Raw genomic sequence first — 20,400 nt, 5'->3', positions numbered from 1 at the left:
GTTGCTTTAAAAGGAGACTATGAAATGACATAATATGAAACAGTATTTTCATCAGTTTCAGCCTTAAACTGTTGTCAGAGTGCAGACAGCTTCTTTGACACCAAGCAGTTTACTGGTGGATTTCTTCTTGATGTGTATTTTGGTGTTCACCTTGTAGCTGAAAACACCTATCCCACATAACAACCCAGGCTGAACTCAGGTTACAGGAAATATCCTACCATGCAGCTCAAACATAGCTTTCTAAATACCTCTCAAGTGACTTAGACTATTACTTTGACTTTGAAACTCAAATCTCTTGGGACTTCCTCTAGTACACAAATATTTTCAGAGACACATTCCCTTCATATTTAATATACTAATTCCTATTTCTGTCATATATTTTCTTGAGAGACACAAGAATTAGATATACATACAAACATGCAAATATATACACACATTGATGAAAACTCCTCTTTCTTTCAGATGATTCATTCAAAGGGAAGGGCATGCTGGCATAGGTTAACGAGAAGCTCAACATGAGCCAGCAATGTGCACTTGCAGCCCAGAAGGCCAACCATATCCTGGGCTGCATCAAAAGCAGCGTGGCCAGCAGGTCAAGGGAGGTGATTCTGCCCCTCTACTCCACTCTCGTGAGACCCTACCTGGAGTGCTGCATTCAGCTCTGGGGCCCCCAACATAAGAAGGACATGGAGCTGTTAGAGCGAGTCCAGAGGAGGGCCACGAAGATGATCAGAGGGCTGGAGCACCTCTGCTATGAAGAGAGGCTGAGAGAGTCAGGGCTGTTCAGCCTGGAGAAGAGAAGGCTCCAGGGAGACCTTCTAGCAGCCTTCCAGTACCTGAAGGGGGCCTACAGGAAAGTGGGAGAGAGGCTTTTTACAAGGGCATGTAGTGATAGGACGAGGAGTAATGGTTTTAAACTGAAAGAGGGTAGATTTAGATTAGATATTAGGAAGAAATTCTTGACTGTGAGGGTGGTGAGGCACTGGAACAGGTTGCCCAGAGAAGCTGTGGATGCCCCCTCCCTGGCAGTGTTTAAGGCCAGGCTGGATGAGGCTTTGAGCAACCTGGTCGAGTGGAAAGGTGTCCTTGCCCATTGCAGGGGGGTTGGAACTAGATGATCTTTAAGGTCCCTTCCAACCCAAACCATTCTATGATTCTATGATAACACTTCAGATCTGTCAGCAACACTACTTTTCAGTACCTGACTACCTTACTGTGTTTTTTATTACTTTTTCACTACCTCTCCTGACTGTGCTTTTCAGAATTCAGTTGACCTGTCAAGTCACACAGCAAATGATTGATGGCCTTCTTGGGTGCATGGTCTGAATTTTAAAAAGCATCAAAACTCTCAAAACTGAATAAGCAGCCAGGTAGCAATGAAACCTTTGGCACGTAAAGCAAAAGTAATGCATTTGGCACAGATCAGAGCTGAGCTACTGTCAGAAAAGAGCAGCTATTACCCCCTGGTTGTTAAGGTTAATTTTAATTCTCTCCTCCTCTCCTCCTCTCATTAAAAATTTCAAGACTTTTCATAGCGATTGTATAGCTGTGTTTAAAACTGGTCAATTAACTGCAGGGATGAGCAGGAATGAGGTTGCTTGATCTGCTCCCACAGGGCTTCCCCTCCATTTTGTTAGACCTTCTGATGCCAACGACAAATGCCTTCATACACGAGTTTTTCCAAGTAGATTTACTCTGCTGGCCACCTTGCAGCAAGGCAGTAGCTTGTAATGTCTTGCCTACACTGATGATGTCTCCTAGAGAATTTATGTCTGCAACAACTCTGCTGAGTCACTGTTTTTAATGGGGAAACAAGAGTTCAAGAACGTTTAAGTTTTGTCTTCAGGGTATCCAACAGATGTTGCTCTCAGTGCCTCTCAAGAGGTACTGCGGTCTTCCTCTTTGCTCATAGGCATCATTTTTTTCTTTTTGCCTATTCTTAAAAGAAAGAAGAAAAAGAAATGCAGCTCTTCAAAATTTGCAGGGAGTTATTTTAAGAATTGTGAGAAACTACTAATCATTTCCATTACAGGGAGATACAGAGGTCACTGCAGGAGCTACAGTGTGTACAGGAAGAGACTGTCTCAGCTTGTGAGTAACAATAGACTGAAGAACAACCCAAAGTGAAGGAGAGAAAACCTTGCTATTTCCATTTCAAAGAAGAGAAAATTAAGGCAACCTATCCAAAGTCACACTTTTGTAAAACAGTCAAGGCTTGAGCAGACCACTGAGTTCCAAGTCCATCGCAAACAAACCCAAACCTCAGAGGCATCAGAAAAAAAAAAGTCAAATTATTAATCTGTTTTTTGTCACTTTGCCAGCCCTCTTCCAGTGTTGTGCAAAGCATTTGGTGCTTTGTGCATCCTTGTTTTGGGGAAGTCAGTTAATTGGGTCTGTTCCTCATCTCTTTTTAAAGATGTAGGCCATGGCTTGATATAGCTTCTAGGTATTGATCTTTTTTCCTGCACTAACATGTTTCCCCTTTCCTCAGTCTATGCATGCATCTATACACCAAGAATGACACATTTGTATAAACTAATCACAGTGCACCACATTCCTTTGATGTCATATCATGACCACTCTTCGGTGTCTTCAATCATTTTTATGCAGTCAGTTCATTGTCACTAACAGCAACTGAATAACTGCAAATCTAAATAATATCCATGCTAGATAATACTAGTGCTCAGACACATTGGTGACCAAGAAGAAGTTGTTCGACTCATCAGGATTGTTACCTTTACAGCCCAGATTGATTGATCCAAAGGATGAAAAAGTTTAAAACAGAAGCCATCCTTTTTGGAGGGTCTCTCGATCAGCTCACAAGAATGGAGCAAGATTGTCCCAACCCACTGTCCGATCTTTGGCGTCTTATAAATCAGCAGCACTCCGGGTTTCAGAACACACCACAGCTTGGTCCAGCTCTTCAGAGTCCCACGAATCTGGAGGAGAGCAGAGAGAGAACAGAAAGTTGCATTTATGTTGCTCCTTAAAAGAAAAACAGCGTTTATTCGGTTTTTATACAGTATTTGCAGTATGTGTTTCTCCCAAGGCCACACTACAATACCCTTCCTTAGGAAAATATACTGCACTATCTGAACAGTCTTAGGGATCTCACAGCAAAACCCCAGACCTTGTAAATCTGGCTATCAGAATCTAGCCTTCACATTTTTATTACTGGCTTAGTGTTAGCAGCTTGCTTAATTTTTTAGGCAACCAGCACTACTGGCCCATGTGAGTATGATTTGTTAATAATCATGGAGGACACACCAATTAGAACATTGCATAGAAAAATGTTATAGCTAGTCTAACTCGACTTATAAGTCATTTTAATAGCGTTCTGTAGAACAGAGCTATTAATGGGTTTTGTCAAACACCCCATTTTCAAAAGCACCTTCTCCAGAGGTTTACTTCTCTGCCAAGCTCAATGCACACTATCTCTTGTACAGAAGACATTAAATCTGATAGAGTATATTAAAGATAACAGCTTTAAGAACGTGTAAGTTTCTCAGTAAGGTTAGATTTTGCCTAAGGTCTCTTGTCTTCAGTGTACATAGGCCAAACCTCAAGTCTTATGTCAGTGTTCTGTATTTATGGCCCAGCATTATTTCTTGCTGAACCAGAAATTTCCAGCCACAGCAAACATGCAACAGATGATAGTATTTTAAAAAATCTCAGTATTTATCTATCATTAACACTAAACACTATGGAAACATTTTGTTGTCAATCTAATTTCTCAAATAAACCATACGCATCTCACTTTTCTGGCCTCTAATACTGATCGTAGAATAATGTTGGGGGTTTTTCCCACTGGTCAAACGCGATTGTTTTGTTTCATGAAATCCGTAAGTTACTTTTTTTTTTAAAAAAAGCTATGTGTTTGGTGATGTTTGGAAATTAAGTTTGGCCATTATAAAAGGGGCAACCAATTCACTATTAGTCGAGAAGACTAAATAGCCCCAAACAAGTAGAAAAACAGTGCTCAAAGGTAACATCTCTCGATGTCAATCCAAATTTATTTTGCCACATACAAAGTTTCAGGACTTCAATGAGAGGCTGTCACTAGTTGAGTCTTTGCACAAGGAGAAATTACAGTTGTCACCAGGTCCGATATGTTTCGTTCTGTGCTGTGACAACATAAAATCCAACCGTCAATAGAATAAGCTGCATCCCATTTCCAGGCTGTTACTCTGTCTATTCCCTCTTCAGTACAAAAACACATCTATGGGAAGAGGTCAGCAGACTCTTTCAGAGAGGAAGAAGGAAAGAAACATCACCATTTCCTTTTGTACTCTGCACTTTTTGAGACATTGTTGCTACTTAAGAATGTGGAATAGATGGATTGAGTTAGGTTAAGATGGAAAGTAAATATTCCCAAAACTCCACTTTTATAGCAGTTATTTAAGTACGGCTTTATAGTAACTTCAACTCAAAATTATTCAGTCGTCCTTCACTCAAAAAAGTGCTAGTGCATAAGCCTCAGACGCATCAAGTACTTCTCACTTGTTTTTTCCTACAGCCTCTGAAGCAATGGTGCGTATTAAATACCTTCAGCCAATCTGCTGTGATGACCACACTGGGATCCTTTAGAGCACTGAAGAGTTGTTTGGTAGCTCTTTTCTTCTCCTGTCTGTAATTTTTTTTTTGTACCTGGTTGAGAAGAGAGAAAATATAGCAGCTGTAATCATGGCCTCTTTTGAGGAGGAAAGAGCATAATACATCAAGGACAGCAAGGTATAGCACAGCTAGAACTTGACCAGCACAGGTTCCCCAGAAATGAGCACAAGGAAGAACAAAAATATAACGAGATAGCAGGCATTGTCTTTGTTCCTGAAGTTTCACTAAACATAATCTAATTTGGCTTTTCTTTGGGAGGAATGGAAAGAGGCTGAACACCCAGTCCTCCCCACCTCTCCAATTAAATAGATTAAATCTAATTTCATCCAAACTAAATTATTTATACTTTTGGTTTGGTAGACAAGCAAGTGTTCAAGCAATAATTTGCTCAGATTGCCTAGGCATACCCCTCCTAGCAAGACCAATGAAGGACCACAATCCTCTTGAGGTGCCTAATGGCTCTGGAACATATGAACAGAGTCAAATAATTACATTGATTTGTTCTGTTTGCAGTATATAATCTAATCCTGTATATAAAGTCTGTAAATGCCCTTGGCCTACAATGACTCCTCAAAGAGTTGGAGGCTTCTCTGGGTCTTGGAAAATGACTCAAAGTAGTTCCCATTGGTTTGTTTGGAAGGTACTACTTATTTTGTAAAAGCAAGTCAGCTGATGCTGACTTGGCTGCTTTGCACATACCTTCAGTGTTTCCTTCTTCATGAATTTGGCTGTGGGAGACACACACTCTTTATCAGACTCATTGCAAAGTTTATATTCGATCTAAAAAAAGAGGAAGAGAGGAAACAGGAAAGTGTTAACATGAAGATTTTCAAGTTATGCTCTAATGAAGAGTTGTTTATATCTTCCAGGAATCCATAAGAGAGCTGATTGCAAACTTCAGCAGCAGAACACTAGGCAGGCTCAGAAAATGTGTTTTTGCAGTGCAGTCCAAACTTCCTTTTTATACTCATAGTCAGCTGGAAAATTCCCCACAAAATTTTCTTTGTATTTCTGCCATGCAGGCATTAATCTTGGTAAAATAAAAAAAAACCAACCCTATTCTTGTTCTCAGCTTTGAAAACTGCCCACCTCTTTTCAGAGCTGAAAGCATTTCAATTACTAGAATAAAAATTATGGGGAAGCTGATATAGGTCTTTCAGAACTAGACTTGATATTGGCAATGACTGTTGCCCTAGCTGAAATGTCCCGAAACATGAGTGGGCAAGAAATGACCTAATCATGTTACAGATAATACAGGAAATCATCATCATCTTGGCCTTGCGAAGCGAGGCACAAAATACAGTCACTTCAAATCATGTTTGATAGTGTCAGTGCTGTTTAAATTCATTTTCAGAGGCTGCAGACTGATGTCATGATTGTGTTGATGAGCTGAAAAAATGCTTTACTTTTGTTAGACATGGTCACAATATTACTGTTCCCAAACTAATGTATGCTTAAGGAGTATAGCTCTCTGGAGCCCAACTCACAACGAGGACCCCTACTTGGATAGGTACTGTCAGCAAATTGTCCAAAACCTGGGGAGAGTTAGTGGCGTGAGAATTATGGTACAGTCTGGACTCTGCTACTTTTTATGTGACCTTGGGGAAGTTACTTTCTCTCTCTGTACCTCTTTTCCTTCCAACCTTTCATGTGTCTGATGCATTCAGACTGTGATCTTTTGGGGTCAGGCACTGTCTCTCCTACTTATGCCTAACAGTTTTAGAAAAAAGCTCAGCCCTTGGCCACCTTGATGTAATGCATATGACACAAAAATGAGCTTGTACTAAGGAAAAAATGTATCAAATATAGTTCCCATATATAAATTCACTGCTATGATGTGAAACAAACCCACTGGGTTCTCAGATTCTCTCTCCTTTACTTCATGAGTTGATGTAATCATTTTACAGCACCTTCAGTTTTGAGAGGTCCACTTTCTTTTTCCCTCCCAGTGACACAGAAACCTCTCCAGCTACTATAGCCACAAACCATGCTGAACGTTAGTGGGAGCAGGAAAATATTCAATGGCAGCTGGATCAGTCCTTTTCACACGGCTTAGATAAAAACACGCAAACGCATGATCAGATCACAGCAAATAGGCCATCAGCTATGCTTTAGAGACTGTGGCAGGAGCAAAAATGGGAGATAAGGGTGCATGTTCATCTGAGCAAAACTCTTGGTGGCTGATGCAGGATTAGAAATTAGGGCCAGAAGGTGCAATTTGCAACAGAGCTAGGGTCACTGTAGAACTTATTACTTGTTCTCACATACCCTTATAGTAGTCTTTCACTAAAAACAAAACTACATGTGATACTTAAGAATAAATAGAGAAATGAAAACTCTATGATGGTGCATAAAGATCAGTAAAGTCGCTAATCTGACTGTCCAGTTTACAAATCAACTTGGCATTGGATCCACTCAAAGAAAATGCCAGCTCCTGGATTCCTCCAAACTATTCAATATTTGTCATTTTTGTTTTAATAGAAAGCCAAGTTTGCCTCCTCTACATGCAATGCAGTTTCTGATGCACATTTTGTATTCCTGCGCATCGGACTTCACTGTGAAAACACAAGATTTATGGTGGGGACTGCTGCACAGATACGATGTCTGAGCAGAGAATTGTGCCCACAGGGTCTTTGTCACATTTCAAAGGGCAGTGGTAGACATTTGGGAGATGTCTATAAGCTTTTCTTTATGAGGAAACATTTCTAAGTGCTTAAATGTCTCTGAGCAAGAATCCTTTGGAATTATTAGGAGATTATGCTTTCATAATTTGAGACGCGTGTCCTCTGAAACTGGTCAGAAGAATTCTCCCCCTTCCTCCCAATTAGCAGGGAGAATGTCCTGTCCTTGACATACAACTATGAGCCAACTGTTTATTGGTAATCTCACTCCCTCCAGCCTGAGAGATCAGATGCAGAGAGAAACATACTATTCCTCATTAGCCAGTGTGAGAAGCAGAAAAAGCACAGATGTCCCCGAGATCCTAGGAAATCCTGCTCAGGTGTCTGCAAAACATCAGGATATAAGGAATGTTTTTTGCTTAACTAATAAAACCAAGCTACAGTCACTTGTTGTTTAGAAATTACATCTTAGCACTTATATAAAGAATAAAATTTTGACCCCTAAGCTCACTTGGCTCAAGGAAATTTACTTGAAGATGAATTGTGAAAGGCTTCCAACAACAGCTGCAAACCATGCAAACCTGAGGCCTAAACCCGCTGCTCATGGGGAACCAGCATTAACACAGACAGAGGCACTTTCATTGCTCTACCAGCCACACCTGCCGCCTCGTTGGAGTCTCTCTGGGTCATGCTAAAAACAGAATTAAACAACCACAAGACTTCAAACCTGGGACACAGAGAGACACTGATTCTGCTTCTTCAGGAGGGCTGACTCGTAGTTCTGTGACCAAGGACACCGCACGCCCGACGCCAGCCTATGCATGTCATAAAGTTGCAGCACACAACAGTGGATGAAGGCATAATCTCCCCTTACACCACCGTAGCCTTCAGGAGCTCAGTAAATACAGTGAAACTTGTCTGAAATCATTACAAACCGGTCTTTCACTTGGTCAAAGCAGCTAGATGATCAGCCTTGGAGGCTGCTGCAGTGGGCTTCTGAACCACTGCGCTACTTCCTTCAGGCACTGCCTCCCCCATGTCTGCGCTATGTCCAGACATGCTGAATTCACTAAGCTTGCCTGTAAAGGGAAGCACGGCCACAGGGATGGTGCACACTAAAACAGGCTTAAGAATGGATGAGAAAGAAGCAGTAGTCTAAGTCCCTCACTGCCTGCATAAGAATTTCTAGGCATGGGAAAATAAATATCTGTGCTGCCATGTCCCAAAACCTGTGATGTACCAGCTGTGTGATGAATAGCTCAGCTCCTCAAAATGGTTGTAAAATGACCAAGCTTTATGAAGAGAGAGAAAATTTTACTAAAACCAAGCCATGGTTTTAACTAGGAGGCACAAACAAGCTTTCAGATGTGCCTGACCTGGGACTTCTGCTTTTGGAAACTCTACTCTGTTCCACAGTTACTTTTTTTAATGAGGCAAACTGATTGCTTCTCCCTGCCAACTTTAGTTCTTGTTATGCTTATGAGGATGCATCATCACAGATCCTAAATAGCAGTTTGCTTGCAGGTGATCTCCAGCTCTACAGAGTGAAAAGCCTTGCATTTCTGGATTTAAAGTTCCTGCCTTTTCACAGGGAAGGTGTGAACTAAGGCCCCAGGACTGCATACCATAGGCCCCCATGCTGCTGATAGCAACGTATAGTTCCTCCAGGTTTAACCTGCTAAGAAGTAGTGAAGTAATAGGATTTCATGTTTATACATGAATCTGTCTTAATAGCTTTGATTGTACCTCGTGGCATTATAAGATCCAGTAAATCCAGGCCATCAGATCTAAAGATCCTTAAGACACAGCAGGATCCTACATTGCTAAGACATGTCAAGAGCATTTAATGACATCCTTCTATTGCTCTGCCTTTCTCAGCCTGGCAGAAGAAAGAGAAGCCATTTGTCATCAGAGCAAATCTCTCAAGGACACTGGGATAACGCTTGTGCAGGATATCAGAATTTGGCTCCCTCTCTCTGCAGCAACATGTGAACAATATTAACCAGAGATGAGACTTTGTACAATGGGTGAGTAGGGAACTGTTGTCCTTTTTAAAATTAAAAAAAACCACTGGAATATTCTAATAAGAAAGCAATATGTATGTTTTCCATATACTGGTTCTCAGACTTATAAGGAGGAAAGACTGATAATCTGCCAAAAACTTTTACCAGAGCATGCAGCAGCACTTGCAGGGGTAGGAAACTGCTGTCCCTCTTCAGTTCTCTAACCAGATCTGTCCTTTCCAGGACTGAGTGATGACCTTGCTGGCTGACGACGGGCTTTACTGTACTCAGAGACATACTTTTTATCCCTGATAAGTTTCTGTTCCCTTTCATCTCAGTCATGTAGCTCTGGAGATCCGCTGCTGATTGCTAGCAGTTATCACAATACCCTTACACTTCTGCTAGGCTTTGTAAGAGCATTCAGAGTCCTCACAAGAGTGCTATTCTGATCCAGTGTCTTTTTGGTGACTTCATTTCCAAGAGGAACTAAATCATTTCACACAAAAACAGCCTGTGACCAACTCTGGTGTGGGGGATGCCAGCCCATCAGCACACCGTGCCTTGGATAACAGCAAGAGGAATATCCTGTTGTTTAGTGCAAGCAATCCTTGCGGCACAGGATGAACGCAGAAAATGTGTAATGAGAGACAAATACAATTATTCCAAGTCATAAACATTTAAATAAAGTCATTCTCAAGCTGTGGTCTGCATGTTAACAGCAGTGACAGCTTAGAAGTTGCTCTTTTTACTTCTTTGCATCCAAGTGAGAGAAAGACGAAATCAGATGGGAATTTGAAGGCAGAACAAAAGCAGCCGGGGTCATAAGTTATGTTTCACAGAAGCCAAAATAGTCATCACATGGGAGACACATCCTTGCTCACATGTAATTTCTTCATCTTTTTCATGCATAATTGCTACAGATCTGTATCACTACAGAAATGAAAGATACGAAACAAAAGTTCCCGAAGTAGTATAAACACTACAGAAAAGCTGGATTTAACATTAGAAGTGAAGAACTTCTTGTTACTGATGTGAATATTCAAAGATATCTCAACGGCATTTGAACAATTTTGTTTTAAATTTACTATAAGCAGTTCTTTTTAAAAACATTTTATTTTATTGTGAACAGCTCATCCAAAGCACAGTGAAGTCAGTGAAATGAGTCTTACTGACAAACAAGCTTTCCATTAGGAAAGATTACCCTTCAATTAATATGCTGCTTTACAGCAAGTCGAATAACTTTCACCTCAAACTTTCTAGTTTGCAAAAAAAAAAAAATCCGCCTTATTTCAACAATGTTACAAAGACACAGCAACTGTGTTTACAACACTGAAATAGCACAATGATTAGCACAAAGTGAAAAGCCTGTACAAATAAATAGCTGGCATGACAGCAATATCTGGGGAAAATCATCGCTGAAATTCAGCTACCCAAGCAACTCCAAATACCAAGTTACACTAGTGTTTAGTGGAATGCTTTGCTCCATTGTGTCACGCTACAGTAACTAACAAAAAAGTCACAGACCTCATGGGACTGGTATATGATCATTTAAGTGTGCCTTCCGTGGGAAGAACATTCTACAAGTTTAGAATATTTAAAGACCATTTTAGGCGAGATGGGAATTTGCACGCTGAGAAAGATGCTGTTTCATATGACTGATACAGTTGTAGTGCTAAGCAGAAATCTGAAGCAGAGCTCTGCTTTCCCCTCTAGCTACAGGTACAGCTTTTGTTCCTAGGCTGAATTTAAACAAACCAAGAAAGTGAGCAATGAAAAACAATCGGACTTTCAGCTTAATATATGCTTTGCTAAGTTGTTTAATAAATTATTTCAATTTTAGCACCTCCATTTACCCTCATCTCCCCCATCAGAAACACTAGAGTAAGGAATTGTGATCACCAGTGACCCAAGGTGACAGGATAGGACTGCTGTGACTTACCCAGTTATCACCTTTGAGACTTCATTTCTGTAAGCGAACAGTTACTACTGCCTGTGTTCCCCTCTGTGAGGCACCAGGGAGTTTCAGGGTTTGTATTCACCTACATAAGTTAGGGATGCTCCATGTTTCCTACCTCTCAGTGCAAAATCCCACCCCTCTTCTATGCGATTTTCCCTGGATACTCCAGGATACATCTCGGCTCACTTGAAATCAGCTGCAAAACCCGCTGTGGACAACAGTGATTACCCTAAAAGGTTGCACATGGAATTGAAGCAGCAGCGTGTTCCTGGGCCAGGGCACAGGAACTGAGTGTAAGTCTTGATAGAGACAACTAGCTCCACAATAATTGCGTCCACAACATCGACAGCATAAAGTACGGTAATGAAAAGCCAGCAAGGGTCCGGTTAACCTGGAAGGGCCAGGTTCTCCTATAAAGCTGTGTGTAGCACACACACGGGATGTTTCACTCCTGAGCCTCACCGAGCTGATTCCTGCAACATCTAGATCTCTCTGACAAACAATTTCTCAGTTTGCTGGCTAAGGGAGAGTAGAGGGAAAGGTACCCTTGTAGGTTGCCAGAGCTGCAAATGATCTTTTACGATAGTCCCAAATGTAACCATGGCTGGAACTAACTCAGAGGTTAAGAGCATGATTCATGGATCTAGAAGGATGAGCTTGAGACAGCATGGGAGTTGCAGCTTAAATCTCAAGTGATTGGTACGAGCTGTTTCAAACTACTTTGCAGCTAAAATAGATATCTAGCAGCCACTTAGATTCATATTTCAGATTACAAATCACACAATAAAGACTTGAACAATTCAGGCATGTGGAAAAACTCATTCATGATGAACAAAGCAATCTAAGCTTTGCCCTCCCATATGTCATATAAGCATGCACACAACAGCCACACTCCTACAATATGATAATTTTAGACTTCATTGTGGCATGAGTGGGGGACTGAGAAGAGTGAAGTACCACTGAGCGCCAGCTTCAAGATTTTTCTGACTGTCCCTTAAAATACACTGCAATTCTTTGTGGGCTCTGCATGTGTATCAAGACACCCCAGCTGATCTCCAGACAGCAGAATATATAGGTAAGCATACGAAGGGAAGAAAGAGAAAATGCAACACTGCATACTGCAATAAAAGGTGCCGTAAAGGACACTAACAATGCCGAATGAGGCACAAAATGAGAGAAGGGTACCTCCTGTCACTATCAGGCACGAGCTAACTGTACTGCCTGGCTACACAGATGAGCTTGAGGCTGAGACAGTTCTGTGGTACTTTCACACCCCACTATGAACACTGGTCCCAGAAAACAAGGCTAAAGGGCTCTAAACAAAGAGAGAAACTAATGTGAGGAATAATATGAAATAAATAAGCTAATAATTTTATCTTTTTTTCCCTTGAAGAAGGAGATGAAAGAGACTCCACTTGAAAAATTAAATTGGAGAAAATATGCTGCAGGAAAGTTGGCAATGTAATATGTAGCTGAACTGTGCCTTAGATTTGTTTTAATAAAATTTGGGGTGAGAAGCCACAACTGAAATCAGAAATACATATTTGCTAAAAGCAAATGTTCCAGCGTCAAATATTTTACCGTCTGTACAGACAGGAGAATACAGATATGTTCACACCTCAGACATAGACTAGCAGTCCATCTACGAGCTCAAGCGCAGGGTAGTGTGGTTGCAATTAAATAGCTTCACAGCTCGCAAGTTCACAGACATTTATAGGGTTTTTATGAGATATTCTGCTCGGTGTCTGCTAACCTGGGAAACCTGCAGCCTCATCCATCACACAGTGTGGATATGGCCTGAATGAATGAAATGCAGAACTGTTTCCACCTCACTTATGAAGATGTGAAACAGAAATGCAATTAATCTGCCTGGGGAAATGCAGGGACTCCAAGTCAGAGCTGGGAATTCAAGGTCCCATAAGCCCCAGTCCAAGGACCGAACCACTCAACTGGCTTTCCTTTCCTTCTCATTACTGGATGAAAAGAGTCAATGTGGTGTTATACATCAAAATAGTACTGCTGAAGGAACACTGATTTCCAGCAAGGTTTGTTATATCCATGGTGCCAAAAGAAGGGTAAGTATTCATGGCACGGATCTGTTACCTAGAACATTTACCTTCGAATCCATTAATTAAACCTGCACACCCTACAGTTTGGTTTCTAAAAATTATTTCTCCCCTGCTATCAGGAATCTAAACATGACCCAATTTGCACACACTCTTTCCTTTGGTTCAAGTAGGTGGAATCACTATTTATTTTTAAACTGAAATACTGTGACAGATCCCTACTTACAGTTCTGGACACCTGACAATAAGGTTTCATTTTATAGCCTTAGACCTGAATGGATGGGAAAAATGAAATGTTAAGCAAACTGACCACCAGTTTGCCTAAATTTTTAAGGTACAAGACATTTCACAACAGAGACTCCCACCGTCACTGACACTGCAAAGCAAGACAGAAGAAAAGCTATGTGGCTGGAGAAGAACAAGGCAGTGTACAACACAGCAAGGTGAAGCAGAGTGAAGTGAGAATAACAGGTGCTACAGCACAGGTCCAGTCAGGTGGAAAAATCTCTGAATCAAACATCGTCTGTCTAAGCAGAACATTCAGGCAGGAAAGAAAAACCTAGCTCAGGCCCATTCGGGAGTCAAAGCAATTGCCTGCAATACTGCAAGCGAGTAGGCAAGTTGAAGTTTGGTGTTTTGGGGTCCTCATATTTGTTTTTAGTCCATTGGTGTTTCAGAGCAATTTTGACTATTGTAAAACCAAAGTCTTGGGTTGGTGAATGCAAAGGTCGTGTCCAGGTTCAGACCCCCATTTGTTACGAATCACAGATCTGATGCTGTTGTTTTGCGCTGTGCATTTTCTCTTATCTCTCCTTAACAACTGCTCTTGACACTGTCAGGAGAGACTCACCAACGCCTCCCAGGTGCACACAAAGCATGGCAGAAATCTAGGTAGGCACTCAAATCTTCCAAGGGTGCCTCTCCTTTCAAAAACACACCTGTAGGAGACTTAATAGCAAGGCGGGCCCTGAGGCTGGGAAAACACAGCTGAGCCATGCTCTTACCCAGCAGATACCTCTCATAAATACATTCCTACTCTTGCATTTACCCCACATCTCAGAAATCTAAATCCCCTTTGGACAGCATTTCAGTGCTCTGAGTTGTCCTGTCCAGAAAAAATCCTTCTTTACATTCCTAAGTCATTGGGAATTTAACAACATTCCTTGTAAGATGTGCAAAACATCTGGCTTTAAAACAAAGACCTGAATGCAGTTACTTGGTCCTTGGGCTTCTCCATTGCCTGGATAAGTGGGAGGCTGGGTTCCCATGAGGAACCTGCCTGAAAAAGCAAAACCAAGATCGGTTTTCAGCTTGTCAGGTTCCAGCAATAGCAGAGAACATGTACACAAGCCCTTGTTGCACACTCCCAAAGCTCCTCTTATCACCATCTCCCTGTGCTGACCTCTGCCAGGGCGTCCCCACAGAACAACCTGGCAAGTACAGACAAATGTAATTGAAGATGCAGAGCCTGTTTTCATGTATTATAAGAAATCACTTGTCTGCAGCTGCTTCCTTCATATTATATTTTCATCTCAGCTGGTGTCATTTGCATTTTATAGCTTCATAGTTGAATAAATTTAGTTAAAAATTTATTAACAGGCCCTGCTTCTATTTCTAGTTACCCTCCAGAAACATGTTAGGGAGCTGCAGCCAAAAAAGCCTGTACATGAATCTCTAAGCCAGATCTGATTTGTAAGGTTGATTCCATCTCTACAGGAAATCAAACCCAGGCACTTGGTAACTCTAGATGTAGAGACAGGTTTTGAACACCCAGACCCAGAATCTTTAGATCCAGTTTTACCTCTCCATAACAGGCTGGATGGAAATGTTATGTTCAAGAAATCTTGGTTGGTTTGCGTTCCTCTCCTGTTACACGAATTCCCAGAGCTCTCTCCCAGGATCTCGTCTCACAGTTTTGGATGCTATGCAATACACTAAATATTACCATTTTCTCTTCCAAAACAATTAAGGTTTCTGATTGCCTTGCTGATCAAGAACAGCAGGAGGCACCTCTGCTGACAAAATCAACCTTTCAACCGTAATTATTCATATCTAATTACACTGCCAAACGAGGCCCAAATAAACAGGGTTCTTCTGCAGTAGGTGCTATCAAGTCAGACAAAAGTGTGGGCTCCTCTGTCATCCCAGCCATGCAAATTCAGTCATTTTCTTTCTCTCAAAACATGCACACACAGTTCTGCAGGAACAGAGGGAGAGGCTTTCTCAATTACTTTTTAAAAAAGAGAGAGTAAGAATTATTAATAACAGCCTGAGAAGAAATGAAAGCAAGACTAGGGATGGATCCCTATCCCACAGTACCTTACTAATGGAGTTTGGAGTCTGTGGTATCTCATCCTTCAGCACCGATGGGCTGTTTCCTTCCACATCTTTTCCTGCAACAAAAAAATATGATTCAGAAGCAGATAAATTCTGTGCAAAACCGTGGCCTCTCATGGTCTTAGAATGGCTACTGCTAACAGCAAGCAAGAGAAGCTGTCATGAGCAGCAGCAAGCACACCATAATCACAGAGAGGGACCTCGCAGAGCTTGAAATAGCCTGGATCCACATGCTTGGGCTATGCAACAAGTACTGCTTAAAGTTAGGTCTGAAAACACTGTGGTAAACCAACATGATGGTTGCAAATTCCAGCATAGAAGGCTGGAAAAAAACAGAAGTAAGGTTGCTTATGCATCCTTAATCAGCTCCCTTCTATGTCTGCATTATGATGCAGTCTTTAATTACATTACCACAGTCTGTTCTTTCTTACATACTCCATGCCTTGTTCAATGCAAATAATAAATGGAATTCAGTTCATAAGCAGCTATTCAATACATTATCCTCCTTGGTCAGTATCTGGCAACTATACACAGATGCACTTGATAGAATGCTTTGTTTGACAAATAATAACCATGACCATAAAATGTTACAGAAGACAGAACAGCATCTAGACATAATTAGTAAAACAAAATAAAAAAAACCTGCAGAAGATCAATGTCTTCTGAACAAGTTATTTGTTTAAATAAGAAACATTTTCAATTAACAAGTAGCATTTATGAACACTATGACATTTTCCAGTCATTGTAGAGATATATTTCCACTACCCAAATATACTAAACTTGCAGTACATTACGCACATTATATACTAGCATGAGTGCGTGTAGTCCTAGTCCAAGCAATAAAATGTAATGATAAATCCTGTTCTTTTTCCCGACCGTAATCATGTCCTTACAGTAAAAGCAAGCATAGAGCTTCTATTAAAAAAAAGCCAAAAAATAGCATCTGACGAGACTAGCTTTTTAGTGCCAAGACAGCCATTGTTATCCAATTGCACTGTAGTTTTCTTCTCAAAATTGTTAGTAATCACAGCTTCAGAATACTGGACGCAGTAAAGAACCACCGAGACAGTGAAATATAATCCATTCACAGCACACTGCAAACATGGGAACTGTTAAAAATGTTTTTAGACATTGTGTGGGCCAGTCTTGGAAACACCACTAAATCCAAAACCAGCAAGGGAAAATCCCGATTCTCCTGAAGTCAGCAGAAGTTGTCACAGATGTCTCAGAAGCCATAATATCTCCTGGAGTTTTCAGAGCAGCCATTTAAGAAGCCAAGCACCATTAGAAAAGCCAGCCACAGAAGCTTACTAAAAAATAAATATCCTCATGGCAATGTTCTGCACTTCCATCATTGGACATGTGAGAGAACAAGCATGTCCCATTATAACTGGAACTGCAACTGTGCTACAGGGTTTCACTGGTAAAGAGACAGGACAAAACCCATGCATTAACAGGCAGTTTGGTGCTCTTAAATTTAATAAAAGGCTTTGTGGGACAACTGTACCTAGAAGATATTCAACTTTCCACATGGTGACTAAGGGTGGTGGGGGTCTCAGATGTGTTCCTCACCCTGTGGCATAGTGCTGCACTGTGCCACATGCACGTAGCCATGGTGACGCAGAAAGCAAACAGTTCCAAGCCTGGGAGAAAAGGGACAGCACGTGCGTTGCTCACGTGGGGATCTGAAGCAGAGGAAGGACTTACACAGCCACACAGGAGGTGGTGCAACAACAGGGAACCTATATCTTAACCTAGTTTCTTAACTGTCACTCCTCCCCTTAAACACCGAACCCTAGATAACACACTCAGAAACCTAATGTCCGCAGGCAGGAGAAAATCCCAAGTGGCTGGATATTTGCCAGTCACCTTGTGCTACCATGACAAGTGGGATGGCCATAAGCACTGCTGTGCATGGATTAGAATCTGTATCTCTGTACTTGTTCTTGCTCTGATGGCGCTTTCCTCTCTATTGCCCCCACTCTCCCTGACAGAGGCAGAGGAGGTTGGAATAAACTCACAAAGCCATGTAGCTGCTGCACTTGTTTCCCATGAAGAGTTTTCTCTGCGCACGTATGGGAAAGTAACATATGGTTTGAAAGTTCAAGTAAAGTTAATGGGAATCAGCTGCTGCCTGCTCTGAGGGAACAGCATCTATTAGCATAACAGAATTCACATCCATTCTTTATTAGACTCATTTCTTAAAGCAAGATTAACTCCAAGCTGGTATCCACACAAAAGCCTGGACGTGAGAGATTTCTGTGTTCTCTCAGTAATACAGTCAAAAGGGTTTGCACCTGAACAATGGGATTTTCAATGCTTCTGAAGTTCTGGACCATCCTGCTCACAGGGTATTATGAAAAATGGGAACATGCAACTGTTCGCTCTTACCATATCATTTACAAGGATTCATAAGATATGGTTTCTTATGCCAAACACATTAAGCCTATTGGCACTTGTCAGGGAAAGGCTGTTTTTCGGAGGAGAGCTATCTTTGCTGTCTGTCTCAAGCAGATTTGCTGCAGCCATGCGGAGGGTGAGAGCCAGCCCTCGTTTGGAAAGCAAACTTCATTGAAACCATGTGCAAGTTTCTCAAACACCCGCACACATAGTTAAGTGCATAGAAAGCCCAAAAGCGAGAGTCCTACCCAGACCACAGACATAGCTGCCTCGAGAAAATAAATAGGAAACCACATAAAAACATAAAAGGAGCTAAATAGTAACTGGTATAGAAGCTGAAGTTCTTATCTCCTTGATGAAGAAAACATAATGCCCACAACAGAAACAGAGCTGCATCTCTCCTGATTTAAACTTCTGGCTTCTAGCAGGGCATGCAAAGAAGGGTCCTCCACAAAGTAGCCCAAAAGTTTTGCACCAAAGAGTGAATTCGGGAATGGAATCAATGGTGCTTATGGAAACAGCCTTCACCACATCATGAAGAAAACTGCCAACACTCCAGCCTTGCGGTTACAGAGCTGAATTACTGATACCTTCTTTTATCCCATCACTGTCATACATAGGGAAAATAAATATTTAGTTCCTTTCCAGAACAGTAACTATTCCTTTTCTTTGGTTTTCTGCTGGGCATCAGTCCTACAGGTGCATTTGCCTTTCCCCTTTATAAAGAATGATACAGCAAGCATGACTGACCAATGGTAACAGGAAGAAAAATAACTGAGTTACTGAGGAATTAACAATTAGCTCCACCCAGCATGAACTATTATTTTATAGGCTTTCTATAAAGTATCTGGATAACTACAAGAGGAAATACAGGCTCTGATATGTGGCAAAACAATTGCAAATAAAACCCGTTACTGCTGTAAATGTCAGCCACATGGCCCAATGTGTACACCAGACGTAAATTTAGTTCCATGTATCTATCACAGTAAAATTCCCATATTCATGAAAGTGCATCTCTGAGGATACAGATAGGCTAATCTAAATTTTTATTTAAAGCCACTGTGTGATCTCGCAGCCTAGTTAAAAAGAGATTCTCTGTAAGTTCTTTTAGCTACTCTCCCAATAGATTTCCTACCCTCTGAAAGAGAAAAGAGAGAAAGATTCTCTCCCCTTATTGCTATGTGAAAGAAAGACATAGGCAAGGAACATGAATTCATGTCTCTCTAGTTTATGAACTTTCTATAAAGAGAAAATGTCTTCCTCAAGTTTCTTTTAGTTACCATAATCACAAGCATTTTTGTACGCAAGCAAGAGGCAGAAAGTCCAAAGTGTTATTTCAGATACTGCCCTCTGCATTTCCCATGTTCCCTTTAAAAAAAAATCCTCTCACTGAACTGAACCTCCACAGCATAGCTTGCCTGAGGTGTAGTCTGTCACTCCCTTCTCACTGAATTATTTACTTGCACACCGTCATTGTTGAAGGGTTAATCCGAGGTGTCGGTGTGAGACCTGCAGCTCCAGCCACCTCACAACCCACCAAATTCCTGGCAGGAAACCACCGGGCTTTATGGTTTGCTGCCTGCGCTGTCCACAGCACGCACCCAATACGATCAGCCCAGTGCCCTCATAAAGAAAATCTGCTGGGGTCAGGCACCAGAACACAGACCACTGGAAAAGCCTCAAGAACTGAAAGTTCATGTAAAACGACAGAGAAAAATGGGCGACAGAGAAATATTAGATGCAGCTTATGGACGTAGACCTGTGGCTTATCTATGGTGACAGCAGCATCCTTCAGAGGGACGGGAGAAGGTGGGGGGAAGCACACGAGGCTCAGAGGAAAGAGGCAGAAGCAGCAGCAAAGGAGTGAAAGGAGGGCCCACCATGGGAAATGGCAACTGAACGTGAAGAATGACAGTTGCTTCTTACGGGAAATGTGAGGAAAACAAAGAGACAAGGCAGCTCTGGGGGGACCAGGAAAGAAACGAAAGGAGTAAAAGAAAATGTAAGGATAGACAAAACTCCAGACTTTCTGCAAGAAATCCCCCGTCTGAAGCAGTAACTTCTGTTTGTTTAAAAGGGATATTCTCTCCTTTACAAACTCTCTGGCCTATGCTCTTCCTTTGCAATACAGAGGGCTACTGCCCTCGCTGATGCCAGTGCTGGAGGTTACTCGGGAGAACTGTGCAGCAGAACAAAAGCTCCAGCGTGGCTCAAGGCACTTGTTCTGCCGAGCCCAGCAAAGGCTGTTTGGTCTGACTGCCAGCAGGGATCAAGTTGAAACAAGGTGATGGGGGAAGCTGAGGAAGAAACAAATTATTCCATGCTGAAACCCTCAAGTTTGCCTGGTTTCTGAAAATTACAGCACTGAAATTCCTCTGTGAGGAAGTCAGTAACTTTTTTAG

General features: G+C 41.6%; 1 protein-coding gene across 2 annotated transcripts in view; it reads right to left on the bottom strand.

The window, feature by feature from the left end:
* Positions 1–20,400, bottom strand: part of OSBPL5 (oxysterol binding protein like 5) — a 147,313-nt gene that overhangs the window by 43,073 nt on the left and 83,840 nt on the right. For both annotated transcript variants that reach the window (XM_068398269.1, XM_068398268.1), the window contains exons 3-6: positions 15,581–15,654; positions 5,314–5,394; positions 4,546–4,647; positions 2,736–2,939 (exon numbers count right to left, since the gene is read on the bottom strand). In XM_068398269.1, coding sequence (XP_068254370.1) covers positions 2,736–2,939; positions 4,546–4,647; positions 5,314–5,394; positions 15,581–15,654 — 461 coding nt within the window. The remainder of the gene's footprint in view (positions 1–2,735; positions 2,940–4,545; positions 4,648–5,313; positions 5,395–15,580; positions 15,655–20,400) is intronic.

The sequence above is a fragment of the Nyctibius grandis genome, chromosome 4, assembly GCF_013368605.1.
Source record: "Nyctibius grandis isolate bNycGra1 chromosome 4, bNycGra1.pri, whole genome shotgun sequence".
NCBI classification, from domain to species: domain Eukaryota; kingdom Metazoa; phylum Chordata; class Aves; order Nyctibiiformes; family Nyctibiidae; genus Nyctibius; species Nyctibius grandis.
This window is presented reverse-complemented; position numbering and strand designations above follow the sequence as displayed.